This window comes from Thermothelomyces thermophilus, chromosome 5 (assembly GCF_000226095.1).
Source record: "Thermothelomyces thermophilus ATCC 42464 chromosome 5, complete sequence".
Lineage (NCBI taxonomy): Eukaryota > Fungi > Ascomycota > Sordariomycetes > Sordariales > Chaetomiaceae > Thermothelomyces > Thermothelomyces thermophilus.
The window spans coordinates 1,852,247-1,876,686 of record NC_016476.1 but is presented as its reverse complement, the minus strand read 5'-3'; the positions used below and the strand labels follow the sequence as shown (position 1 = coordinate 1,876,686).

Sequence of the window (24,440 nt, the reverse complement as noted above, 5' to 3'; positions counted from 1 at the left end):
TGCGGAGATGCGACGGGGCTTCGAAGACCTTGGAGACGAGATGTGGAGTTGTGGGACGTATGTGTACTGGAGCGTACGCAGCAAGTTGGCTTTTTCAGATCCAATGCAGGGAATGCTTTCAACCCAGCTTCATTTTCCAAGTCATTTGCATATCGTATAGTCGGAGAGAAATTGTAGGCTGCGCTAAGAAAGTGGTTGCTCCCGGGCACCACGGTCTCTGATGTTCTCGAAGATGGCGAACATGTCTGCATGGTTCTGTCGTAATGGTGGGTTGCTGGACCGTTACGACAGTCCGGGCCTCGGCGGCAACTCGGCTGAGCAGCGAAGTGTGTGTGCGTATGTAATGCCTTAGCAAAACGAAGCGGAGAGCGGGTCATCTAGTTTTCCCAGCAACTGGCACCGTGTTCCAGCCCCATGACTAGCGCCAAGGGAAAGGCTGGGGAAGTGGGCCTAGCGTATCCCCTGTGATCATCTGGGCCTTCGACGGCAAACCTGCCAAGGAGCGAACTCCCAATGGTCGGTTTCGGCTGATCAGCTACACAGTGAACACATCGGCATATGTCGCCGTGCACATCTGTGAATCGGTAGGTCCTGCGGCTTGGTTGAGTGTGGAAAGGATGTTCCTAGGGATTGCTTGAAGGAAAAAGAGAGCCCCATGCTGAAGGGAGAAGCGAACCGCTTTCCCAGTTGAACGCAGGGAGATGTGATCATGCCTCAAGATCACCGTAGAATATTGCGACGCCTCCCCCGCATGGACCACCAAGACGAATGCTGGTTTCTGAAGTCGCTGAAACTCTGCAATGCTGTGCAGGGTTGGGGTACCCAACTCAAGCCTTCCAAAGGCCAATGCTTGGCAAGTGCTCCCTCATCGGGGCTGGTGTCGGCAGCCAGTTGTGTGACCGACAGCAAGGGAGGCACAACAGCAACCCGCTCCCTGAACTTGACGCTTCCGCATCATCAGCTGGTAGCGTAGCGGCAGTGGTGGGCAGGAGGCCGGGGTGCCGGCAGTCGCGTGGCTTACATTACGTTTGCATCAGCATGTGTGGGACACGGCAGTTAGCGAATGGCGAGTATTTTGCGAATTATCACCGCGATCCTCCGGCGATAGCAAGCTCAACGGGCCTTCCTTTCCTGGTGAACGTAGTCGGCAGCATACGACCACTGTTTGAACTGCAAGCAGTCGTCGCCGCCATGAAGCACTCTTGTTGAGATGAATGCCCGAGCAGCAGACTTTAGGGGGCTGTGGGCCTCGAGATGGTCCTCAAACTCGGGGAAACACTATGCCGAATGGCGATGCACCGCTAATTCCCAGAGTTCGACGCCTGAGACGATGAGGAGGCGGATTCTACGACTCGTAGTTTGACTTGGGGTTCGACTGCACATTACTTGTCAGTACGTGGCTGCGGTTCATGTCGGCACAAGTACTCACGTCTCTGATAAAGATAATACGAAGTGACGAGCAGGACCGGCAACCCAACAACGAATCGGACATATCTGCTGGCTGCTTCCTTATACTCCTTGCTCGATGTATCTATGGGTCTTCGCGGTGGCATTTGCGCTTTGGAGTTGGCATTTGGCCGTGCTTGGTGATTTGAGGGAGCAGAAGCCGCAGAGGCAGTGTTTGTCGTGGAGTTGTTGGTAACGACAGACTCCGAAACAGTGGTTGTACTCAGGCTGGGCTCAACTGCAGGTTTCTCCCGCGCGATTCCAACTTGAGTTTCCACCACGGACGTTTCAGGCCTCTTAAACCTCGACGTCTGGCCGCTGCCGCTCAGGTGTCTGTGTGTGCTAAACGAACGGCTGGCGGGACTCATTGGCCGTAGAGCTCGAATCTTCGCTATCCTTCGAACTTCCGCAGTTGACGATGTTGGACATGTCCATACAGAAACTGAATGCTTCCGCAATAGGCATTGGGCACCCTTTCCCAACGAATGGCCGGCTGATCGGAGGCAGGACATGCTATCGTTTTTCGAGAGGTTCGGTTTCTAAGAGGTGAGGTGCTGCGTAAGCCACGGCAATCGACGAACTAGAAATAGAACTGTTAGGAAAAAAAGTAGAACATGGGATATTCTGTATGAACTTGCCGTAATCTGTCACGCGGGAGCTTTGTTCACCTACGATGCGCCCGATGCAAATTGTAGAAGCAGTTCTCGCATTTGAACGATCTTTCATGACGCCAGTAAACTAAGAAAATGGGCATGCATGCACAGACCATTTTGTCTCTTGGCAATGTGGAGCACTGCTCGTGCAAACCGCCTTTTCATCCCCATCTTTCCCTCTTCCGAAAAACACTGGCTCTTGCACTAGGCTGCTGCTGGATTCCTTTTTGTGGGCCGGCTTGAGCGCCCTTATAACCTACTATCCTGATCATGGTTCCCTAACGGGAGCCGGTTCTCCGTTTTGGGTTCTGACACTTTTTGAGTCTCGAGAGGCCACTGCAACAAAGACCACTTCAATTTAGCCCACTCCCTCTCAAAAATAACCTTGTCATTCTGATCTTGTCTCTCCATATAGGACGGCAATTTGGTACATGCCATTATCCAGTGACTCCTCTGCTCAGCGGCAGTGACCGATGACGCTTTCCTGTTTGAGGCCTTTGCAGCAATCTTTGAAAGTCTGTCGTTTGTTGTGGTCCACGGCACAGATCTGAAAACACCCAGGTTAGAGAATCGCTACGATGATCGGGTGATGAAGTTCTCATATTGTCGTATGTCTTGTAACCCAACGCCATGCAACATTGCAGTGTCTGGGCTTTGAGCAAGAAACCATCGGTGCTACGTATGCAAATGCAATCGTCCCCTTGGAGATACCAGCTCCCAGGACACTGCTCCTGGGCGAGGGCTCCCCAGAGGATGCCGGCTGGGAGGGTCAGAAGGAGACAAAGGACTTTCATGGTATATATAACTCCAGATGGGCGCGGAACACAACAGCTAGCATCGCTCGACTAGTCAGTACAGAAGCTGGAATCAGCAACTGTTATATAAATAAAACCTTCAGGTGGCCAAGTGCTGGATACCCTGCAGGATACCCTCTGTTTACCTCGCCTACGGGTCTAATGAAAGCCAATCTATGTATCTATGCATAATATCGTCTATCACCCAAAGAATCATTGTGGTTGCCAAGTTGCATGGAAATATGCCCTCACCGGCGGAGAGAACGCTGAGATACAGGAAGTAGGAATATGGGAGCGAATCAGAACAGGTCAACAGGTGCAACAAACATTGATGGGCTACACGTCACATGGCTGTTGGTTCGCGGTACTAGGGCTGCGCCTCGCCACATCCGTCTCCTAATACTTTGTGGAGTCTTCTCGAGGCGTATGCATGCACAATACATACATCCTAGCAGTGCTACCCGGTTGTCTCTCAGGCCACCTCAACATCCCATTTATTATCCCGGTTCCAGACTTACCAACCCCGGTCTCTGGGGCAGCCCTTTCTCCGGAGCGGCGCGCTTAGAGCTGATGATACCCTGCGATGCATACTGGCCGGTTAAAGTCGGAGGACGTAATACAGCCTGACTTATACTTCTCCCCACCTGCTAGCAATTTGGCTGTTGGCGCTGGGCCTATCTGGGAATCGGTATCCCTCTCAATAATTCTGCATGTAAATCTTTGTTCATCTCGTCTTTTTATTACATGAGGTGACTTACCAACATTGTTCGAGTGAGGGTTGTGCGCAGCCCAAAGCTTGTTCCTAGCAGTATCCAATGGTATGTAGAGGGGCACCAACAGGAGGCATCGGGCTCTGGCATTGGCCAATTCACCTGGTGAGGTTGCATAACATAAGTGGTTAGTTAGAGGAAGCTCCTACGTCTTCCAATGTCCGTCAACCAAGTGTGGGTGAGGTGGAACGTTTGCCACCCTATATCACAAAGGACCTGACTCCGTTCGTCGAAATACCTTATGATTTGGCCTCAGGCGGCCCTACCTAATGTGCCGCGTTCCACAGCGTTAACATCTGTCATTAGTTACTCTTAACCAAAACCTGGAACTACCTCTGCCAAGACCCCGCCATAGAGTCTGTGCACGTCAGCGGGTCAGCCGCCAACTCAGAAGCTGTTTCCGTCAGCTTGTATCCGTAGTACTGTACACTACGGATTACACTTGGCAATCGCCCGCCTGAACCCTGCCCCAAAGCCACAGGGCTACACTACAGAATACTAACAAACAATAAAACACCACAACAAGCATCATCAACTCGGGCAGTAACAGGCGACAGCGACGCAGCCGAGTATCAGCATGAGCAGCTCCAATATGGTGAGCGCAACTTGAAGGCACTTAGCCAGTCATGTCGCTCATTCCATACCACCCACGCGAGGGGCGCGAGATTGTGCTGTATGTAACGTCATTTCCGTCAACATCCCCAAGCATCATCAGCACCCCGCCACCCACTGAGCATTTCGGATACTCTCTCGGAATTGCACCTTTACATGAAGGGAAGGTATTCAACTGTGTCCTCACTAACACATCCCCTGTTTCAGCCGCCATCACAACGCGATTGTCGTCCGCGACCCGTCATCCCAACGGCTCGAGATCAGGGGTCTGCAGCTGCACGAATGTCCCACCTGTCACCGGCCTTTGCGCTCGGCCTCGCCCGATAGACACTATGAAAGCAACCAGCATGGCGATAGTTATGTCGACCCTAACTATTTTCGCATGCTGCGCGCTAGCCACAGCCTAAGGAGCGCCTCGACATCCCACTCGCCGCCGAGTCCGATCCGCCGACTGGTGGTACCTCTTCCCGCTGCCGTTCATGACGAAGGCGAATCCCACGCCGAATTCCTGAGCAGCTCGCCCGCCCCGCAGAGCGGTGGCCGCATAAAGCGAGAAGCCTTCAGCCCAAACTACTTTGACACCTTTTTCATCGAAGAGAGAGAGCTTGGCAGGGGAGGGAAAGGCGTCGTGCTTCTGGTCCGACACGAGATCGACGGGTGTAACCTCGGTCACTTTGCCTGCAAGCGCGTTCCCGTTGGTGACAATCATGCCTGGTTGGAGAAAGTGCTTGTTGAGGTTGAGCTGCTTGCCAACCTGGCGCACCCCAATCTAGTCTCATACCGCCACGTCTGGCTTGAAGACGTCCAACTCACGAGGTTTGGCCCGAGCGTCGCGTGTGCTTTCATTCTCCAGCAGTACTGCAATGGAGGCGATCTATTACAGTACATCATCGGCGAGAAGCCAAAAGAGGCCACCAAGGAGGAACTAAAGGCCCAAATGCGACGCAGGTCCAGAGGCCGGGCTGAGCGCCCCCAAGTCCAGAGGCGGCTCCCTCCGGAGGAGATCTACTCGCTCTTCAAAGATATCACCTCGGGCCTATCCTATCTGCATTCGTCGAACTACATCCATAGAGACCTCAAGCCGAGCAACTGTCTCCTTCATCGCGATGGTAACCATCTGAAGTGCCTGATCAGCGACTTTGGCGAAGTTCAACCAGAACACGCTGTCCGTAAGTCGACGGGGTCGACCGGTACCATCTCATACTGTGCCCCGGAAGTCTTGAAAAAAGACGCAAGCGGCCGGTACGGCAACTTCACCACCAAGTCAGACATCTTCTCCCTCGGCATGATCCTGTATTTTATGTGTTTCGGGCGCCTACCGTACGTCCACGCCAACATCGTCAACGAGGAGCTGGAGGACGCTGATCAGCTACGCGCCGAGATCTCCGACTGGAAAGGGTTCCAGGCCGAGAGAAAAGAACGACCAGACCTGCCTTCGAAGTTGTACCAGCTGCTCACGCGGCTTCTCGCAGTCAATCCCGCAGACCGGCCAACCGCGAGTGAGGTTTTGAGTGCGATGGGGGGCGAGGCCAACTTTGAGGGTATGATGAGGGGCTCTAGAAACACCAACCCATTTCTCGGCCTAGGCGGGCAAAGGATCCAAGACCTGGACTCTCCTTTGCAGTCCAGCACGCCAGTTGCAGGTTAGTTAAACTCCTGATGAGAATCAACCGTTATGGCAGCACGCTAACCCAGACAAATCGCCAGATCCCACAAAGCACGCACGCGTCAACAACGCCGCAAACGAAGACTCCCCGGAACCTTCGCAGCGCCCCGTTTCCGATGCCTTCACAAAGCCACCCACCAGCAACCTCCTCTCCAGGCGCATCAACCAACAACCAACAACATCATCGGCGGGGGACGCTCGCCACGCAGCGTCCCACGCCATGACTCTCTCCCGGGGCAACCGTAGCCGCTCTCAGAGCAACGACAGCCGCACCCACACCCCGCATCATCCCCATCCCCCCTCGCCCCATCGCAGCAGCAACCCCAACCCCGCTCCCGCTAGCCCTCAGCCGGCCACCATTACCACCCCGCTGCTCATGCCCCCGCCTACGACCCGACTGCAGCGGGCGAGGCTCACGGCCCTGTTGGCGTGGTACCGGGCCGCGCGCTGGGTGAGTTCCAACGCAATGCTATTGCGGCTGGCGCTGTTCGCAGCCAAGGTGCTGTCGCTGTCATGGGTGTGCTGGCCGTACAGTGCCGGATGGGCCGTCACGGCTGTCGTGGTGGGGTTGGCGGCCGGGGATCTGCATTTCGGGCTTAGGGATGAAGAAGGCACCGGTACTACTGGGAGCGAGACGGGCGTCGAGGGGACGAGTGAGAGGGCGAGGTTGGGATCATGGGATGGGGCTGTGCCCCGGGAGAGAGCAGGGGAGGAGGGAGTAGGGCTGCTGGAGCAGAGTCAGGATGGAGGGAGAAGAGCTGAGGGTCCCGGCGGGGCCCGATGGTTAGACGGCGGTTGGCAGAGGAGTTTGGTCTTGTTGCTGTTGCACTGTTTCATACTGGCGAGTATGAACAGCTTTGGGATGATGTGTGCTGGGGGGCAGGTTACTAGGGGGTGGGAGGACTGGTGAACCTTGTGAGGTCAGCGGGCTGTCCCAAGGGGGGAAAAGTGAAGAGGTGGTGAAGCTCCATTCATGATCCAAGCCTGAGTGTTGGTCAGAGCTCACGCTGGGTTTCCTTCGCCATCTGTCGGGTGCTGGCTGGCCACCCTTCCGGGTCATTCGGCCCCTTTTCGGCACTACGGATTCCGGTTAACGCCCGTCTTGGTCCACGACATTTTCTACTGAGCTTTGTTCTGGCGCCAGCGCATATGAGAAAAGAGTATTCTACGACCGAGCAACGCACGAGTCTGGGTAACGATACAATGTTCGATTTTGAAAGGGAACGCGCGCATCTCAGCGCTATATCTTGAAAGACGAACCAACCATCACAAATGGTACCACGTTCATCGTTCTTCGCTGTCTGGTACACTATCAAGCTGGTATTGTTTCGCCAAGGAGCGGCCGGGATTCAGCTCTCGGGACCGGGACTCTTTGTTTGACGAGACTTTTCAGACAGCGACTTTCCAAGTCGACTACAAAGGGTATCTATTATCTCGGCTCCGCCGCAAGCCGAGTTTGTGTGGAATTCAGCAGGTTTCATGGCCCTGTTGCGATGGGCGATTTGTCCGCAGACGGCTCGATCGCCCGGGCTGGTCTCAACTCAATTTGCCGCACCGGTTACAAGGTCCGCAATTAGAGGATATCGGCGGTCAACAAGGTTATGGTTTATATATCCAACCCTCCATCCACACAGCTACCTCTACAGTGCCGACGCTGTGGCCGAATGGGCTTGCTTATTCTCATTGTCCTGTCCCTGGTACGCCGATCGATCTGGCGCAACACTTATTGCGGCGATAAAGGGTATCATTATGCCGCTTGTTCTAAACATCACCTGGTACCGAGAGTTATGAAACGTAGGAGTAACTAATAATTCCACTAGAAGAGCATGCCAACGAAGCAAAGAATGCCGGCAAGATTGAAGCACTTGGCCAATGTGTTCACGAGATACGACCCAGAGTCACACCTTGCCATTCGTGCTGCATCAAGGGACGGTCAAAGGCTGCCAAACAATCGTCTCGAATGCATAGAATCAGTTGTAGCACGGCTGATCTCGCCTGCCAGTCGACCGGACAGCATGAACGGTATCTTTCCTCTGGAAAGCTACAGACCGTCATTCTCAAATGGGTGATATGGGCCCCGGAAGGGTCGACCGGGCTTTGGCTTCCTCGCATCGGATTGGTCTTGAGAGTCTTGAATATCAAGTTTTGGCTTTCCTGGCGTTTGTAAGCCGGGGCCAAGTCATCACCGCCGTCTGCCGTCATGCCAAGTTCTGAGGGCGCTAGCATTGTCAACGGCCGAGAACGCGCATTTCTGGGCTGCTTCATGGACGCGTCTCACCCCAACCCGCACGATTCCAATCTGTACATATGTAACGTGGGAGCCGCCATGAAACTAAATACGTTTGACTCATTGGAGACTATCACATCCCCGGGCTCCAAAACCACGAGGTCTGGACTTTGACCGACGAGATTCGCAATGCGGCACATCGACCATTGTTCAGGGAAGAGACAAGCCACCATATTTATATATCACCGGTATCGCCGCTATTTATCAACGTGTTGGTCACTTTGGCGGAGTGGTTAACGCGCTGCCCTGCTAATCCACAGTTAGCTTGTTAGGCAGTTCCTTCGGGAGCGTAGGTTCGAATCCTACAGGTGACGATTCCTTTTGCTCCTGAGCAGTGTCAAGGGGAACTCTTTTTGGTGCTCTAACTCCAGGCAGGAATCGCGCTGCAGATGACATGCACGCACCTTCCAGCAATTAATTTACTTATTAGAACGCGAATAAATTCCATGGGCGTTTTGTTAATTTACGTCTCGTTCTCTTTCTCCTAATTAGCACTTGCCCGCTCTTAACAACAAATCCTCATCTATTATTTCATCTCCTCTTCTAATTAACTAACTAACCTCTTATTTCACCTTTTTTTTTTTTCACAGATACACCAACAAGGCCTCGGCCGCCTTGATATCAAACGTCGCCCTGCCACCGGCGACCTCGACCGTCTCGAAGACCTCCTCGCCGCCGACGACGCAGGTGCCGTTGACCCAGTACTGACCGCCAAAGGAGATGTCGTTGCCGCGGTCGGCGCGCGACAGGGAGCTGGCGGCGGTGAGGCGCTTGGCGCGGACGCGGTCGCCGCGCAGGCCGGTGAGGGTGAACTGCTGGGAGGAGCGGGGTTCGGCGCCGCCGCCGGCGTAGTAGTCCGAGTTGTACAGGAGGGCGCGCAGGGGGGCGCCGGCGGCGTCGAAGGTGACGTAGGCGGCGTACCCGTCGGTGCCGGCGTCGAGGGCGGCGATGGAGCTGGCGCCCGCGGCCAGGGCGACGGCGGCCGTCGCGCCGTAGTAGGGCGCCCCCATCGAGTAGCGGCCCCAGAAGCAGTACTGGCAGTTGCCCACGGTGCCGTGGTGGAAGTAGACGCGCGAGATGCCGTGCGCCGCCGCCCGCAGCGCGTAGTCCATCGTCCAGAGCGCCGCGCCAAACGTCGGCGACACGTTGGCCGCGCCGCCGCCCGAGACTGGGAGAGGAAGCGCGGGTTAATTATTAAGTGGTGATGACGGAATCAAAAAAAAGAAAGGGTCAGAAATTAATACCAGAGTTTGTCTCGCCGAGGACGTATTCCTTGCCCGTCTGCTGCTTGACGGCGGCGACGTCGGCGGCGAACATGGAGCGGACGTTGCTGGAGGTCTGGGAGTGGGATTGGAGCTTCTGGACGTCGCCTCCCGGGTAGTTGTGGTGGGCGTAGTGACGGATGTACTGGCTCGCGGTGGCGTTCTCGCTTGCGATCAGCTGGGCGGCGCCCCATTCCGGCGGCGGCTGGTTCCAGTTGCCGGCCTGGATGATGTTCCGCTTGCCGACGGCGCTGCCGACCCGGATGCTCCAATCCACCTGGGAGGCCGCGTCGACCGAGGGGTTCCAGGTGCCGCTGGCGATGGGTTGACCATCCTTGGGGTAGTCTGTTATGATACGTCGATAATAGAGGTAAGTTTCCGGCTCAACTTTGCTTAATTAATGGCGAGGCTCTAGGAGATCGGGAATGGGGGTTTAAGGGATAAGGGATGGATGGGGTGGAGGAGGGGAAGGTGGGAAGAGAAAGTGGTATGTCTCTTTATTTACACTCTGGCTCGTTGCCCAACTCGATGGCCAACAGGTTGGTAACCTCGCTGACGGCAACCTTGGCCGCGGCGATCGTGTTGTCAATGTTGTTCTTGCCCCTGTTCAAGCCGACGACGACACTGCCCGGGTACGTGCCGGCGAGGGTCATGAACTTGGGACCGAAGGTCAGGGTCGCAGGGGCGTCGGCCGGGTTGGCGACCGAGTAGACGACGTATGCCGAAGTGGAGGAGTCATACGAGGCTCGGTCCTGGGTGGTTCCGCCGATCCGGATCGGGGGCCAGACGCCCGTGAGGTCCTTCCAGTTGGCCAGGCACTGCTTGGTCGCCGTGACGTTGGTGAAGTAGGAAGGGAAGGCAAAGAACTCGAACGAGATGCCCACCGGCGCCGGATCGAGGGGCGCGTACAGTTGTGCGCCCGTTCCCGCCTTGTTGGGGATGGCAAAGCTGACGGCTGCTTCGGCCCCCTGAGCAGCGATTGCTGCACAGAGCGCGCCCAGTCGTGTTATTTTTCTCGCCATGTCAGGAGCAACTAAGTAATTACGGGTACCCGGAGTCAGCGATCACCATAAGCTGTAATATCTCAAAACTGTCGCTGGGAGTGTTTTTCTGTTTCTGTTTTTGTTTTCTCTTTTCATGAGAGTTTCGATCAGCGGGATGAGGTCCGCAGATCAATATCTATCTACCCGGTATCCAGGGCGTGCATGGCGCAAAGCCATGGTGCGTGCCATTCGGGATTGAAACTATTAGCCTCGGTGGTATATCCACCGATGTGACGCAGCAAGTATATCCTGTTTTACCGTCTCGCAGTTCCTGATCGGGTCAATATTATGCGGGGAAACCGTGTTCAGGGGGAGGGGGAGTCAAGTTGATAATTATCCGTAAAGTCGCGAGCGGCAGGCACTGCGTTGATAGGTGCTTTTTGGATTATCCGGCACTACTTTTATGTGCTTACTACACTAAATGCCCAGGTATAGTATAATAATATTATAACGAGTGGGAGCATACCCTAAGCTTTAACTAATTAGTATCGATGTATCCGTATTTAGTACACAAATCTCGAGTTCTAGTATCTATTTCTTCCTTCTCTTGCCCTGCGTCAGTTGTTGCAATCCGCATCTCAAGCCACGGTCATCTTCATAACCTGATAATTAGTTCTCTCGTGGCCAGGGCGTCTCGATTCCATGTGGCCACCCCACCTCATTGGCCATGTTCCTAGGAGTGTGGAAACGAGAACGAACCAACCCTAGGTAATCAGGCAGTCAGTGACCCTCCAGTCGTGGATGCACTCACCTTCAAACACTCTGGCATCGTCTCCTGCGCACGGCAGGATGTTGATCCAGCCCGCTCCGGGATCCTTGCCTTCTTCTCCTCCTCCTCCTCCTCTCCAGCTCCCTTGGGAGCCGAGCGACGAGGGTAGCGATCTCAGCCAACCGTTCCCGAAGCTCCCCTGACCTCTTAAGCGGCCCGTCACAGACCTCGAGGACCTCGTGCGGGTCGAGGTCGGCCAGGTCGAGCTGCGCCCGCGAGATGGAGAAGGTGCCGTCGTGAGAGGCCACGGTTCCGCCGGGGGCCGGCACCCTGCCGAGCGCGGCCAGCACGGACCGGACCCGCCGCACCATGTCCCTGTAGAGCTCGGCGGCGCCCAGCTCGGTATCCTCGATCAGGTCCACCACCCGGCCGGCCGACCGGATCCTCGCCAGGAACGCGACTGCGTCCGCGGCCCCCAGACATCGTACCCCCTCGAGGTCGCCCGCGAGCGACTCGACCATCTCAGACGCCAGGGCGACCGCCCTCGCCAGCGTCTCCTTGCGCGCCCGAAGCAGCCGCCCGAGCGCCTGGACCTCGTACCGGTCGCTCTGGAGCCCGTCAGGAGGAGGAGGAGGAGGAGGAGGAGGCACCGCATCCGCGCCGTCGCCATCGTCGAGGATCTCGTCCGAGTACAGGAGGTCGCCGGCGGGGAAGCAGCCGGGAGAGAAGGGTTCTCGGGTCTCGTCCCACTCGGCGGCGTCACCGGACGGGCTGTGGGGCGAGAGGAGCATGCCAATCGGGTGATGCTCGTGCAGGACCATGCGGTTGGGGCACCAGGTCTCGGGCTCCTCGTCCACATCCTCATCCTCGTCCCCGTCCCCATCCCCCTGCAGGGCCGCCTCCTCGGCGTGGTTCCAGTACCACTGGCAGAGGAGCACCTGATAGACGGTGACGCAGCACCGGTGCCAGGGGCACCGCGCGTAGTGATTATTACTGCTGCTGCTGCTGCCGGGCCTCCTCCCGCTCTCGTCCGCCTCCGGGGCCACGAGGATGCCGGCGATGGGGCTGTTGCAGGCGCACCTGGCTACCTCGTTGGAGCAGATAAAGTCGTCCTTGCCTCCGGGGGCGCTGAAGGGGTCCGTGGCGATCGGGATGCGCACGTCGTGCTCGGAGAAGTGGATGATGCGGATCTTGCACATCTTGTTGGCTGTTTGTTGGCTTGACCAACCCGGATTATTTCTGTGACTTTTTAAGACAGTAGATCAGGTTAGTAACCAAGGTAACAGGCCCTCCCTTCACAGACGCCAAGTGCCTGGGTGGGAATGCCAGGGCCGGGAGCAGGATGAAACCGAAATCACCAAAAAGTGAGATAATCAGAGGGTCGCCACAACCATGTTTAAATATCTTTTGATGTGTATGATTATGGATGATTTCGCCCGTCAGCCAGATGTGCAGTCCCATGTCGGACCCCTTTGTTCTCGGCCATTGTTCTTTTCCAGCCGGACATCCTTCAAAAACGAACATAATTATTTGTACAGGCCAACACACACGCTCATTGTCTGGCCACCAACTGCCTGTTTATCGAACAATGTCGTCCTTTTCGAGCTTCGACCGGAGTCCAGAAGTCCTGGCCGGAACGTCAACGGCCGCCCTTCCGGATTCGTACTTCCTTGGATTTCTCTTGTGTTGTATTTTATCGTCATCTTGTGGCCCCGGAAGAATGCGCAAAATCGAGAGAATACCTAGCTAGGTAGGTAATAACAGTAATCACTGCGCCTCTTAGGTAGTGAACACTGGCAACTGCGCGCGCATGAGAGAGAGACGAATCACACATCTGAGAATGTGCGCACCCCCTTATGCCTCTTCATAAAAATGATATTTTTTTTATTTTTTTTCCCTTCTGTTTCTTTTTATCTCTTTTCTCGCTCTCTCTGTTTCTCGCCCTGGGTGTTCAAGGCGTTGTAGCGCAGTACTAATCGGAGAGTTCGTCCCGTCTGCGGCAGTGCTTCAAATGCCGAGACCTTAAATAATTAAACCAGGCGCCAAGTCTCCATGGTTCGCAGGCACTCCGGGGGCCAGAACGTGGTCGTGTGGGTATCCGCACGCGGTCGACGGTCCATGATCCGGGTTTGTTGGGTACTGGCTCTTCCTAGTCCGGCCTTATTCTAACCCAAAACTGCCGAAAGTGTGACATTGGCATCCATTTCCCCATTTCCTCATGCATGCCACGACCAAAACGAGACCGAAATAGCACCCAGTCAAGGTTCGGGCGGCCGAAAACCGAAAATGACGGATGACGGGGCGCGTCGTGGGCTCCCCCCGGTCCAAGGAGGGTATGGGCCACAAACCACAGCTTGGCTCTTAAGCGGGCGGCCAAGTGCAATATCAAGCAAAATCCCAACTGGTTGCTGCCTCTGGGGTGCTTTTAACCGCCGCCCCTTTCACCCGCAACCGCAACTGCTGGCGCACTGCTTCCTTGGCGACATGGCATGGACGGAACCTCGAGAACTTCCCCCCCAGGATGTGGAAGAGGCCGGCTTCCGTACAGTCCTGTCTCGCTGCCGAATATGGGAAAGGGGGAAGGAAGGTGGAGGGAGGGAGTTAACTCTGCGTGTCTAGATCATTATATAAAGCCCGCGAGCTTGGAGAGCCGGATTGTTTTGTGAGTTTTGCTGTCTGGCGTCGCCTTCAACACACAGAGTACTTGCAAGTACTTGCAAACAACTTCGAAGTCGTACCTGGAAAAAAGAAAGAAAAGAAGAGAAAAAAAAAGTCCAACATGAAGCTGAGCGCTGCCATCGCCGTGCTCGCGGCCGCCCTTGCCGAGGGGCACTGTAAGCCGACACACCCTCCTGCCTCACCTTCGCCCAGCAAATGCCGGACTCGAGCTCATGGAACTAATTACAACAACGACAAGATACCTTCCCCAGCATCGCCAACACGGCCGACTGGCAATATGTGCGCATCACGACCAACTTCCAGAGCAACGGCCCCGTGACGGACGTCAACTCGGACCAGATCCGGTGCTACGAGCGCAACCCGGGCACCGGCGCCCCCGGCATCTACAACGTCACGGCCGGCACAACCATCAACTACAACGCCAAGTCGTCCATCTCCCACCCGGGACCCATGGCCTTCTACATTGCCAAGGTTCCCGCCGGCCAGTCGGCCGCCACCTGGGACGGTAAGGGCGCCGTCTGGTCCAAGATCCACCAGGAGATGCCGCACTTTGGCACCAGCCTCACCTGGGACTCCAACGGTATGCTTTCTTGCTTGCTTGCTTGCTTTACTGCTGCATCTAATTAATAGAATCCTTGGCTGACTACTGAATGATGATGATGTTACTCCCAGGCCGCACCTCCATGCCCGTCACCATCCCCCGCTGTCTGCAGGACGGCGAGTATCTGCTGCGTGCAGAGCACATTGCCCTCCACAGCGCCGGCAGCCCCGGCGGCGCCCAGTTCTACATTTCTTGTGCCCAGCTCTCAGGTATGTGATTCACCAATTCATCGCCTACACACGGGCATTGTTCGATTGGGAAACTCGAGCAATTAACATCTTCCCGCAGTCACCGGCGGCAGCGGGACCTGGAACCCCAGGAACAAGGTGTCGTTCCCCGGCGCCTACAAGGCCACTGACCCGGGCATCCTGATCAACATCTACTACCCCGTCCCGACTAGCTACACTCCCGCTGGTCCCCCCGTCGACACCTGCTAAGTTACGGGCTGAGAAACAATAATACACCGGCAGAGGATGGTGGTGAGACGATTTCAATGTATATAGTTGTCGCTGCCAGTTCTTCTGAGCGTGCTTCGAGTATAAACACCATGCTGCTCTTGTCGTCGTGAAATAATTAAGCCAAGGTATGATCAAGTATCTGGAATAGGCCAGGGTAATTATTCATCATCAAGCACGTAATTATCAGGCCGGAGCTCTTCATTTCTGTGACATTGCCTGGCATTCAAAGTTGAACCCAACGGACCCTATTCGAATTGGTGTCCAAGTCATCCCTCGCGACTGCCAAAACGTTCTGAGAGCCTTCATGAACACAGCAGAGCAACGAAATGGGGAAAAAAAAAAAAAAAATCAAGGCCAATCGATAGATACGAAGAAGCTTGTCTATGAATGGTCCCATAAATATTGATGACCCCTCCTCCCCCCTGGAACAGATTAAACGGACGAGATGCGCTGTTTTGGTTCCCTTTCCCGACCAAACGCCACCGCCCCCCTCAGCCATTACCGTCAACGAAATCAATCTCCATATCTGCCTCCCTTCCCCTCAATCGTCATCCGCATACCGAATCTCGCCCGACGCAGCAGGCGTCTCCGGCGCACCGCCGTACGCGGCCGGCGTCGGTGCGCCGTAATACCCGCCACTAGCGGCTGGGGTGGGAGCCCCCACGGCCGGAGTGGGCGCGGCATCAGCGCCCCAGCCACCCTGCCATGCACCCGGCGTCGGAGCGCTGGCGGCCGCCGGTGTTGGTGCCGAGTAGGCGCCCGGTGTGGGAGCATTGAGTGCGGCCGGGGTAGGCGCACCCAGACCGGCACCGGGGGTGGGCGCATCGTAGGCATGCGACCCGCCGCTCGGGCCGGGCGTGTAACCCCAGCTGTCCCCGCCGCTAGCTCCCGGCGTGGGAGCCGAGGCGCCGTAGGCTGGTGTTTTGGAGCCCCAGGGGTCGCTGCTGGACGAGCCGTACGCAGGCGTTTTGGAGCCATGGCCGAAGCCGTCGTGGGCCGGCGTCTTGGCGCTCGAGGACCAGGCGGGCGTGCGAGAGCCGCCATAAGACGTGGCACCACCGTACGCGGTGCGGCTGCCGTCGCCGTACGCAGTCCGGCTGCCATCGTACGGATTGACGGTACGCGAACCGTCGCCCCAGGCGGGAGTGCGCGAACCAGATGCCTCGGCGCGACCCCAGGCAGGTGTGCGGGCGGCCGCTGGGAACCAGAGTTAGCATGGGAACCTTGCCCGTCCGGACGCCATTGGGTCTTCTTCTTACCTTTCGAAACACCCCAGGCCGGAGTCCTCTCTCCACCTCCCGCGCCCATGGGCGTTCTGCTGCCGCCGGGTCGGTCGCCAGATCCAAATCCGCCACGTCCAAGGCCCCCGAAACCAGGTCCCCCCGACCGACTGTAAATGTCAATCGTCTTACCAGTCACCTTGTCCTTGAAAATGAGGTCCGCCTTGGGAACAGTGACGATCTTGTTCTTGCCGTGAAGCTCGACGCGCGCATCAGTGTCGGTCGTGTCCTTCACAATACCCATCAAGCCCTTATAACCACCCCTCCTGATGCTCACCGTCTGGCCAAGGGCGCGGTCGCGGCCGAAGGTCTTGGGCGGCTGCATCGGCTGGTTCTGGGCCGGGTTCCGCTTGAGAGCCGGGTTCATGGTGCTCAGGTCGGGGCCGGAATTCGTGTTCGCGGTCCGGCCGCCCTTGGCCGCGACGGTTGTGACGTTGCCAGCTCTCGTGACAAACACGCCAGCGTTCTCAGTGGTCGCATTGCTGTGGAGAAAGATGAAGGACCGGTGGATGTGGATGATCTTGCCCTGCCGCTGCTGCCCGCCATACTCGCGCACAACGTCGTCGAGCCGAATCTCGGAACCGTTCCGATCGGCGGCCACTGCTGTCCTCCTCTTGGGAAGCTTGTTGGCAATTTGAGAAGGCATCACTTGCCTGGTATCGCCGTTCTGATCCAGCACAACCATTGATTCGCGGTCCACCTTGACAATGCAGGCAACAGTGGTAGGGTCAAGCTGGACAAGGTCGAGGAGCGAGTACTGGCCAAGCGATCCCTGCCCGCCAATATCACTCGCCTCGCGCAGGTCCTTGCTGAAGACGGTCACCTCGGTGTTCGTCTGGTCGGTCAGGATCGTGACACGGTCATCGACGATCTTGACGACCATGCCGACTTCGTCGCGGAACCGGCTACCGCCGATGACCTTGACGTGGTCACCAGTCTTGAACCGTTTGCGGAGACCCTTGTTGGGCACCTCGATTGTCTGCCCCGCCAGGTCGCCTTCCGTCACCTTCAGAGTGACAATGTCACCTTGTACACTAACCGCCTTGCCGACAACACCTTGTTGCTCGCCCTCGTACACCTCGATGACGTCACCCGGGAGATAGGCAGAGCTTGCGTTGCTGTCTTTGAGGCTTGCAGCGAGAGCTTTGAGATCGAGGTTCTCGGTGCCGTCCTCGGAACCGCTGGCGAACTTTGTCACCTCTTCCAGTGTCGGGTTCACATCCTTGATTTCCAAATGCTGGATCTTGATGTCTTTGACTTGGAACCCGTTCTCGAAGTCTTCACCCATATACGTCCAGGTGTTGGTCTGCGGATTGCCTTGGATGTAACGGGGGTGCCGCTTTCTTGCCTCGGCTTCGCTGAAGAGTCGCTGGGGAGGTCGAGGCCCAGGCATGCCGGGACGCTTCCGCTTACCATCTGCCGTAAGCGAGGACGAGGTATCATCTCGGACACCATAGTCCAGTCGGGGAATGAAGCGCACCCGGGCTTCCAAGCCGTTCTCGGTCACGTCGAGGACCTGGGCGAGGTCGCCAGCGTGCTTTGCCGGCCGTTTCAACCGCACCCACGCGCCGGGCTCCAGGCTGGGCGTTTTGTTAACGCGCAAGAGGTCCGGCATGTCCTTCAACTCGACAAGTATCATCTTGGTCCGGGGATAGACATCGAGAACGCCGTCCAGCGCAATCAAAATATCGTTCTGGCGGCGAGCTTCAACGTAGATGTAGCCTTTCATGACCGAGTTCGGCCCGCCGCGCTCAAACGCCGCTGTGATGGGAAGTTCATCCTTACCACCGGCTCGTTCCTCTATGCGCCGCATGATGGAGAAGACGATATCACGTTCCTTCCCTTCTTTGCACTTGACAGCCCAGATGCCAGGGTCATCAACACTCGGAAGGAGCAGGCGCTTGGGAACGACCGTCATTTCTCCGTAACCCCTGGCCGGGGCCCGTTTGCCGTAGCGGGCTCGCAAAATCTCGGCTTGCTTCTCTGCATCCATGCTCGCCTCGATCTCGCGGCGACGGTCCAGCTCGCGGTGCCTCCTATCATCGTCAAGATGGCCGCTATCCGCGATGTCGTCGGGGTGCGCATTATCGATGAAGTCCTCAATCTCCTCGCCCTCTTTCTCCTCATCTTCGGCCTCGTCTTCGTCCTCGACCTCGGCCTCGATATCGAAGAAAGCAGCACGGTGGTCCTTGCGCCGCTTGCGACGATGGCGCTGCGAAGAATGTTAGCTGCCGATTGGCCACGGCAGCAAGCGCGCAGCCAGTCCCAGCCAACGCGATGGCCCAGAACGCAAGATAGGGGAAGGTGGGCTCACATGGACATCTTCATCTTCCTCTTCCTCTTCCTCCTCCTCCTCCTCCTCCTCTTCTTCTTCTTCTTCGTCTTGATCATCTCCGTTCTTCTCTGCATCTTCTTCATCCTCTTCCTCTTCGCCCTCGTTTTCTTCTTCATCGTCGTCCTCGCGAGGCCGTTTCTTCCCGGCCTTGGTCGGACGGTCGTCATCCTCCTCCATCTCATTCTGGCCGTCATCTGCAGCAGGGCTGCTTGCGCGGCGGTCGCTGTTTCCAGCGTCAGCTGCGGCGTCTTCTTCTTCATCGGACATGTCGGCAGGCGCGGGGTTGAAGTTGTCGTCGTCCGACTCGGAATCGCCCGCGAACTGGAAGGGGGCGTTTGACGCCATTTTGACGGGGATGGTCGCCGAATCAGCGGATTCGGGGGATGTGAGCGTAGAGTGCAGTCAGCAACGATGAGGCAATATCGAGGGAGGGAAAATATCAATGGGGAAACGAGTTGGCATTGGAAAGGAGGGACAAAGGCAGCTTTAATAGATAAAGGTCGAACCTGCAGCTGCGAAGGCGTGGTAGCTTCAATGGCCAAGATTCAACGCGGCTGAGGCTAAGCCTGTTCGGGTAAAGCGGTCGGTACCAGCAAGAGCTGTTAATCCGACAACCTGAGGCAGCAGAGGAAAATGTGGGCCTGCGTGGCGGACCGGGGCCCCAACATTCAAGATTCGGGTTGAGAGCGAAATTCGGGAACAGCTTCCAATTGTATATTGAAGGTCAATACACAAAAAGCACTAATTATGTAGCATAACAATGAAGTGGCGTGCCTGACGCAGCGTGGGCACAATAAGACTGCTATTGGGCCCAAATGAAACTGCCTTGTCCGAGACTCGGCATTCACGATTTGGCTCAGCTGCTCAGCTCTGATAAAATGCTGTCACGCAAGTCGAACACGGCAGGATTTCCAACTTGGCGTGTTAGATCATCCAGCGCGTTGCGAGTTGCGCCACGGTCCCAGACATTCTGGTGAAACTTATCAAATTGAACAATAAACCAAACTTTAGATTGCTTCCGCATTCGTTCGCGACTTTTTTCGAGACAATCGACCCGCACCTGTCTCGAATACCCTCATTGCACACAAACCTGAAGAGACTTGAAGACCCAAAGGTATTACAGGAATACGCAGGGAAAATAACATTGCTGCATAAACATGTCCCTGCCATCATGGTGAGATTTCTATATGCCAGATCTTAGCGCGTTTTCTGAAATATAATAGTAAATACATAGCGCTGCGCAAGGCTGACAATAATTAATTAATTAATTACACGCAGGAGCGCGCTTTTTCTCTCACAACACTGGCATAATAAGGGCCAGCAGCTAGCCATCTTGAAAACAAACAGAAATCCCTTCAACCAACAAGCCGGCGCTCGCAGGAAGAGTCAGAACTGGCTGCATACAATTCCTGATGACCTTGCCAGGCGATCCGAGATCTGTAGCTTCGAGACAGATTGCTTCAGATCGTGAAAGAAGATATGCGGTGCGATCAAAAGTCCATCAGATATTACCGAACCCGCTCGAATCACGCGTGCTATGGGAGGTATCCATCATTTCAATATTGTAACCAAATCGTTCGGCCACGGCAGCACTATCTCGATCTCATGACGCCGCCAAGCCCGAGCTGGTGGACGTACAGGGCAAGAGCGCAGTCTTGACAGGAGTTGGCTGCGATGTCAATCTAGGTTTCGGTAATAAGATCTGAAGTATTTCCCTTCATTGGCCGAGACGGGACAGCCTCAATTCGAGACCTGATTTCGCCCATTCAACATGGTTCGAGATTCCGCTCAACCCCCACTTGCTGCTGACGATAATTAAGGATTCAGCTCATCACCAGGATTGAGCACGTACGGGAGACTTGAAGACTTACTGTATACGGAGTAGGGGGAGTCAACCAAGGATCTGGAATCAGGAGAAGAAGATGGATGATCAACGCAATCCCATTCGCGGATAAATAAATATGCAGGGCCCGTTTTCCTGGTCCGCGAACTACGACCCATCGACAAACACCGAAAAGGTATTAACCGTGAGGGGCAGCTGGGAAACAACGGCCCTGGACGATGCTACCACGACACGCATCCCCAAGCTTTTCCTACGGGGGGAGCTAGCTGTTCCTGGGGAGGCTTGTAGATCGGAGCCGGGTTACTGGGCTCCTGCCGCTCCTCGGCGGAGCTTAGCAGTAACAAACGGAATAATCTCCAGCCACGGCCCTTTTGATGGCGGAGAAATTCCTGGGCTGTGATTCAAGGTTCCCCGCAGTGAAAGGGTAACCGAATGTACTATTTAAAGCATCAAGTCGAACATGGCACGGAGGATGTTGGTAAGCCAACTCTGTTCCAGGCCATCCCTTGTTAGTTAGCCATCATGAAGTCCCTTGCTCTCTTCCTATCGGCTGCCGCCTCGCTGGTTTCGGCGTCCGCCATCGCCCTCGATCGTGAAGCTATTCCAGCCGGGGCGTCGATAACATTTCCCCGTCATGAATCTCAGTTCAACCCATCCGTGACACTTGAAGGCAGGGGCCACGGCAGGGGTCACGGCAGGGAGAAGGACAACTGGGGCAACGCTGTCGAAAAGGACCGCCAGAAGGTCACTATCCGCGCGTCCAAGCACGACCGCGATGATATCAGTGACGACTTCCTCTGGGCACTCAAGAAGGCGAACCATGGCGGCCTACTGCATCTGCAGAAGGGGAAGAAATATGTAATTGGCAAGAAGCTGGATCTGAGTTTTCTGAACGATATCTATGTCAAGATCGACGGTGAGCTAAAGGTATTATTGTTTCCACACCACGGTTGCTGCACAGGAGTAAGATTGCTGACCCGCTTCAGTTCACCAACGACATTGAATACTGGCAGGCCAACAACTTCTACTATGACTTCCAGAAGAGCATTACCTTCTGGGTCTGGGGTGGCAAGTACGCATAATCATAATCATCCCTTTCTTCGAATGTTCGAATCACTTCTGGGGGAGTCCGCTGCTCACACCGCCCAGGGATATCAAGATATACGGCTCCGGCGTCATCAACGGCAACGGCCAGGCATGGTGGGACGGCTTCTCGGGCCACGAGATTCTCGACCCCGACAATGAGTACTACCGGCCCATTCTGTTTCTGACCGACAACGCCACCAACGTCGAGGTTCGCGGCCTGCACCTCAAGGACTCGCCGTGCTGGACCAACTTCTTTGTGCGTTCCAAGAACATTGTTTTCGACGACGTCTACATCTCTGCCGTGTCTACCAACGCATCGGTAAGAATTTTTTATTTTTTCTTTTATATAATTAATCATCCGTCCTTCAATTCATCCCTCCCCCTTCATACACCCCAAGCATGCAGATACAGTGTGGGTAATTAATTAGGGAAGAAATTTACTGACGCCCATCCCTTCTTCCCCTAACATCAATAATTACCACAGACCCTGCCCAAGAACACGGACGGTTTCGACTCGCTCAACGTCTCGGGCCTGACCGTGCTCAACACGCGCGTCAACGTGGGCGACGACTGCTTCTCGCCCAAGCCCAACACGTCCGACATCCTGGTGCGCAACCTGTGGTGCAACGGGACGCACGGGGTGAGCATGGGCAGCATCGGGCAGTACGCGGGCGTGCTGGACTACATCGCGGACGCGCACATCGAGAACGTGACGCTGCTCAACGGCGAGAACGGGGCGCGGCTCAAGGCCTGGGCCGGCCCGGACGTCGGGTACGGCTACATCCGCAACGTCACCTACAAGGACATCCGGGTCGAGAACACCGACTCCCCCATCGTGCTCGACCAGTGCTACTTCAACGTCAACGAGACCGTCTGCGCGCAGTATCCGAGCAGGGTCAACATCACCGACATCAACTTCATCAACGTGCGCGGCACCAGCAGCGGTAAGGAGGGGAGGGTCGTGGCGGACCTCACCTGCTCCCCCGGCGCGACCTGTACTGGCATCCATCTGGAGGGGATCGACATCACCAGCCCCAAGGGCTCGCCCCCGCAGATTGTGTGTGAGAACATCGAGGGAGATATCGGCGTTGACTGTATCCCCAAGGACGAGGCGGACTATTCAGGTTGAGAAAGGGGAGAGGGTACAGGCACCAGGACAGGTATGTCATACAGCGGAGCATCTTTGCCGAACGCAGTGATGAGCTTCCGGGAGCGTTGAAAGCAGTCTGCAGTAGGTGGCTGTACGAAGGAAAAGAGTGCCTTGTTAAAGCTATCTACAAAGGAGACAAAAGGAGTGGTATTTATAGACAAAGTGACTGGCCAATGCGTTAAACAGCCTTATACAGCTATGGCAAACGCGTAGCTAATACGTTTAGAAGCTCTACAGCTTCCGACATACCCCCTAGTTGAACGCGGTAGTCGTTTAACTACGCTTTGTGGTAATACTGTTCTTAGTGTTATATCCTTTGTCACTGTTACCTCGATAGCTCCTTTAGAGGCCTGCCTTCTATATTTGGAAGTCTAAAAGAGTCGAGTATAGTAGAGCGATTCCTTTAAAGCTATAGATTAAATATAGCTATTATAGCTATAGTAGTGATAATATTATTAGTTTTAATTATAATAATAATAGGATAATGCCTCTTATGCTTAAATTAATGGATAACTTGTTAGGTATGCCTATTATGAACATTATAACTACTAATAGGTTAACTCTTACTTCTATAATGCCTTGAAAGTATAAGTGTACTAAAGCTTCTATACTATAAGTGTTCTAGTCATATTAAGATTGTTTAAGCTAATTAAAAATAGTAACATTAAAGCTAGTAAGCTTTATAAGGTGCTTTATAGAATATACGTATAGTCGGCTCTAATAGGATATTCTTTTAGCAAATGTTATAATCATTCTAGCACTAGCTCTTACTACTACTATTATACCTATAGTTCCTATAAGTATAAGGATATATATACTAATCGCCTATATATCCAATAGCTCTTATAATACTTATACTAACTATAATAGTAGTCCTACTTCTTATATCAGGTTAGCAAAGGATTTAATAAAGGCTCCACTAGATAGAGCTAAGGCTTCTATAAGTTCCTAGATCCTAAACCTCTACCCTTAATATATAGGCGAATCGCTAACAGTTATATATAGGATCTTAAGAAGTTACATATAGTTCTTTGGAATAATCTTAAACGCGCTAGTATAGATAATATAGAGAAGTATAAGCTTAATAAGGCTAAACTTATATATTTTATAAAGATTACCTACTTTATATATAATATCTTTTACTAGTTAAGCAAGATCAAAGAGGCTTATAATACTTATATTAATATATCTAATAATATATTAGGCATTATATCGTTGCCTAGCTAGGATAAAGGCAAGGGTAAGGTTATTAATCCTAGTGATAGCTAATAGTAGTAGATAGGGAGTATTAGTATGACGAACCCAACTTAGACTTCTTCTAAAAAGGTTCAGACAAAGGTAGATTAAGCGGGACAAGTAGACAGGTCATCTAAGGGATTTGGTAAAGCCAAAGGGTTTACAACAACACTAGAGTTGTCTCTTATAGTAGTTAATAACGATGCTTGGTATAAGTACTATGATTATAGGGGTTGCTATTACTAGTGAACTCCTAGAGTCCACTATAACAAGTGACTATTTATATGTATATATACTTCTGTCGGTCGCTTATAGTCCCCTTCTATCCTATCCTTAGATTGCCTTTGGTAACTAGCTATCCTCTGCTATCTTTCCCTTTTTAGGAATTGTTTGCCTGTGGTAGCCCGTGCTCCCTAGCGATCCTATGTCAGCCTCGCTTCGTGCCCTTCTTGATTAGTGGCTCATTTAGCCTGCTACACCCTACCGGGTCGCGGTATATAGTTGGCTTGTGATATGATGCCCCCTCTTTA

At 54.5% G+C, this 24,440-nt stretch overlaps 8 protein-coding genes and 1 non-coding gene across 9 annotated transcripts; 5 read left to right on the top strand and 4 right to left on the bottom strand.

Moving 5' to 3' along the window:
• Window positions 1–2,421: 2,421 nt before the first annotated feature.
• On the bottom strand, window positions 2,422–2,985 carry MYCTH_2308420 (uncharacterized protein). Its single transcript, XM_003665038.1, has one exon. It carries the CDS (start codon window positions 2,891–2,893, stop codon window positions 2,537–2,539), a length of 357 nt encoding a protein of 118 aa, XP_003665086.1. The 5' UTR covers window positions 2,894–2,985; the 3' UTR covers window positions 2,422–2,536.
• A 368-nt stretch (window positions 2,986–3,353) lies between these two features.
• Window positions 3,354–3,867, top strand: MYCTH_2308419 (uncharacterized protein). The gene is made up of 2 exons (XM_003665037.1): window positions 3,354–3,589; window positions 3,652–3,867. Exons 1-2 carry the CDS (start codon window positions 3,477–3,479, stop codon window positions 3,770–3,772), a joined length of 234 nt encoding a protein of 77 aa, XP_003665085.1. The 5' UTR covers window positions 3,354–3,476; the 3' UTR covers window positions 3,773–3,867.
• Window positions 3,868–4,104: 237 nt separating this feature from the next.
• MYCTH_2308418 (uncharacterized protein) lies at window positions 4,105–7,136 on the top strand. The gene is made up of 3 exons (XM_003665036.1): window positions 4,105–4,336; window positions 4,483–5,918; window positions 5,983–7,136. Exons 1-3 carry the CDS (start codon window positions 4,290–4,292, stop codon window positions 6,849–6,851), a joined length of 2,352 nt encoding a protein of 783 aa, XP_003665084.1. The 5' UTR covers window positions 4,105–4,289; the 3' UTR covers window positions 6,852–7,136.
• Window positions 7,137–8,443: 1,307 nt separating this feature from the next.
• Window positions 8,444–8,542, top strand: MYCTH_t157. The gene has a single exon. It is a non-coding gene; the product is annotated as a tRNA-Ser (tRNA).
• A 204-nt stretch (window positions 8,543–8,746) lies between these two features.
• On the bottom strand, window positions 8,747–10,680 carry MYCTH_2308415 (glycoside hydrolase family 79 protein). The gene is made up of 3 exons (XM_003665035.1): window positions 9,996–10,680; window positions 9,473–9,835; window positions 8,747–9,396 (listed from the first exon to the last, which is right to left on the bottom strand). The coding sequence occupies exons 1-3, from the start codon at window positions 10,510–10,512 to the stop codon at window positions 8,813–8,815; spliced, it is 1,464 nt and encodes a 487-aa protein (XP_003665083.1). The 5' UTR covers window positions 10,513–10,680; the 3' UTR covers window positions 8,747–8,812.
• A 568-nt stretch (window positions 10,681–11,248) lies between these two features.
• MYCTH_2308413 (uncharacterized protein) lies at window positions 11,249–12,537 on the bottom strand. The gene has a single exon (XM_003665034.1). It carries the CDS (start codon window positions 12,439–12,441, stop codon window positions 11,287–11,289), a length of 1,155 nt encoding a protein of 384 aa, XP_003665082.1. The 5' UTR covers window positions 12,442–12,537; the 3' UTR covers window positions 11,249–11,286.
• Window positions 12,538–14,021: 1,484 nt separating this feature from the next.
• MYCTH_103537 (glycoside hydrolase family 61 protein) lies at window positions 14,022–14,959 on the top strand (the record flags this gene model as incomplete). Its single annotated transcript, XM_003665033.1, has 4 exons — window positions 14,022–14,076; window positions 14,160–14,501; window positions 14,594–14,731; window positions 14,811–14,959. 4 exons carry the CDS (start codon window positions 14,022–14,024, stop codon window positions 14,957–14,959), a joined length of 684 nt encoding a protein of 227 aa, XP_003665081.1.
• Window positions 14,960–15,130: 171 nt separating this feature from the next.
• On the bottom strand, window positions 15,131–19,170 carry MYCTH_2308407 (uncharacterized protein). Its single transcript, XM_003665032.1, has 3 exons — window positions 18,575–19,170; window positions 16,240–18,472; window positions 15,131–16,177 (listed from the first exon to the last, which is right to left on the bottom strand). Exons 1-3 carry the CDS (start codon window positions 18,938–18,940, stop codon window positions 15,522–15,524), a joined length of 3,255 nt encoding a protein of 1,084 aa, XP_003665080.1. The 5' UTR covers window positions 18,941–19,170; the 3' UTR covers window positions 15,131–15,521.
• A 1,790-nt stretch (window positions 19,171–20,960) lies between these two features.
• On the top strand, window positions 20,961–22,653 carry MYCTH_55717 (glycoside hydrolase family 28 protein; the record flags this gene model as incomplete). The annotated part of the gene is made up of 4 exons (XM_003665031.1): window positions 20,961–21,365; window positions 21,425–21,510; window positions 21,588–21,843; window positions 22,009–22,653. 4 exons carry the CDS (start codon window positions 20,961–20,963, stop codon window positions 22,651–22,653), a joined length of 1,392 nt encoding a protein of 463 aa, XP_003665079.1.
• Between the last annotated feature and the right edge of the window lie 1,787 nt (window positions 22,654–24,440).

Bases quoted from the DNA above. Each gene is read 5' to 3' on its own strand.
- MYCTH_2308415 (XM_003665035.1), bottom strand. From the start codon at position 10,512: ATGGCGAGAAAAATAACACGACTGGGCGCGCTCTGTGCAGCAATCGCT. The intron at 9,836-9,995 runs GTAAATAAAGAG...GTATCATAACAG, and splicing joins GTTGGGCAACGAGCCAGAGT to ACTACCCCAAGGATGGTCAA. The intron at 9,397-9,472 runs GTATTAATTTCT...TTCCTCTCCCAG, and splicing joins CCTCGGCGAGACAAACTCTG to TCTCGGGCGGCGGCGCGGCC.
- MYCTH_2308419 (XM_003665037.1), top strand. From the start codon at position 3,477: ATGCATACTGGCCGGTTAAAGTCGGAGGACGTAATACAGCCTGACTTA. The intron at 3,590-3,651 runs CTCAATAATTCT...GAGGTGACTTAC, and splicing joins ATCTGGGAATCGGTATCCCT to CAACATTGTTCGAGTGAGGG.
- MYCTH_2308413 (XM_003665034.1), bottom strand. From the start codon at position 12,441: ATGTGCAAGATCCGCATCATCCACTTCTCCGAGCACGACGTGCGCATC.
- MYCTH_2308407 (XM_003665032.1), bottom strand. From the start codon at position 18,940: ATGGCGTCAAACGCCCCCTTCCAGTTCGCGGGCGATTCCGAGTCGGAC. The intron at 18,473-18,574 runs GTGAGCCCACCT...CATTCTTCGCAG, and splicing joins AGGAAGATGAAGATGTCCAT to CGCCATCGTCGCAAGCGGCG. The intron at 16,178-16,239 runs GTAAGAAGAAGA...TCTGGTTCCCAG, and splicing joins GGCCTGGGGTGTTTCGAAAG to CGGCCGCCCGCACACCTGCC.
- MYCTH_2308420 (XM_003665038.1), bottom strand. From the start codon at position 2,893: ATGAAAGTCCTTTGTCTCCTTCTGACCCTCCCAGCCGGCATCCTCTGG.
- MYCTH_2308418 (XM_003665036.1), top strand. From the start codon at position 4,290: ATGTCGCTCATTCCATACCACCCACGCGAGGGGCGCGAGATTGTGCT. The intron at 4,337-4,482 runs GTATGTAACGTC...CCCCTGTTTCAG, and splicing joins GAGGGGCGCGAGATTGTGCT to CCGCCATCACAACGCGATTG. The intron at 5,919-5,982 runs GTTAGTTAAACT...ACAAATCGCCAG, and splicing joins GTCCAGCACGCCAGTTGCAG to ATCCCACAAAGCACGCACGC.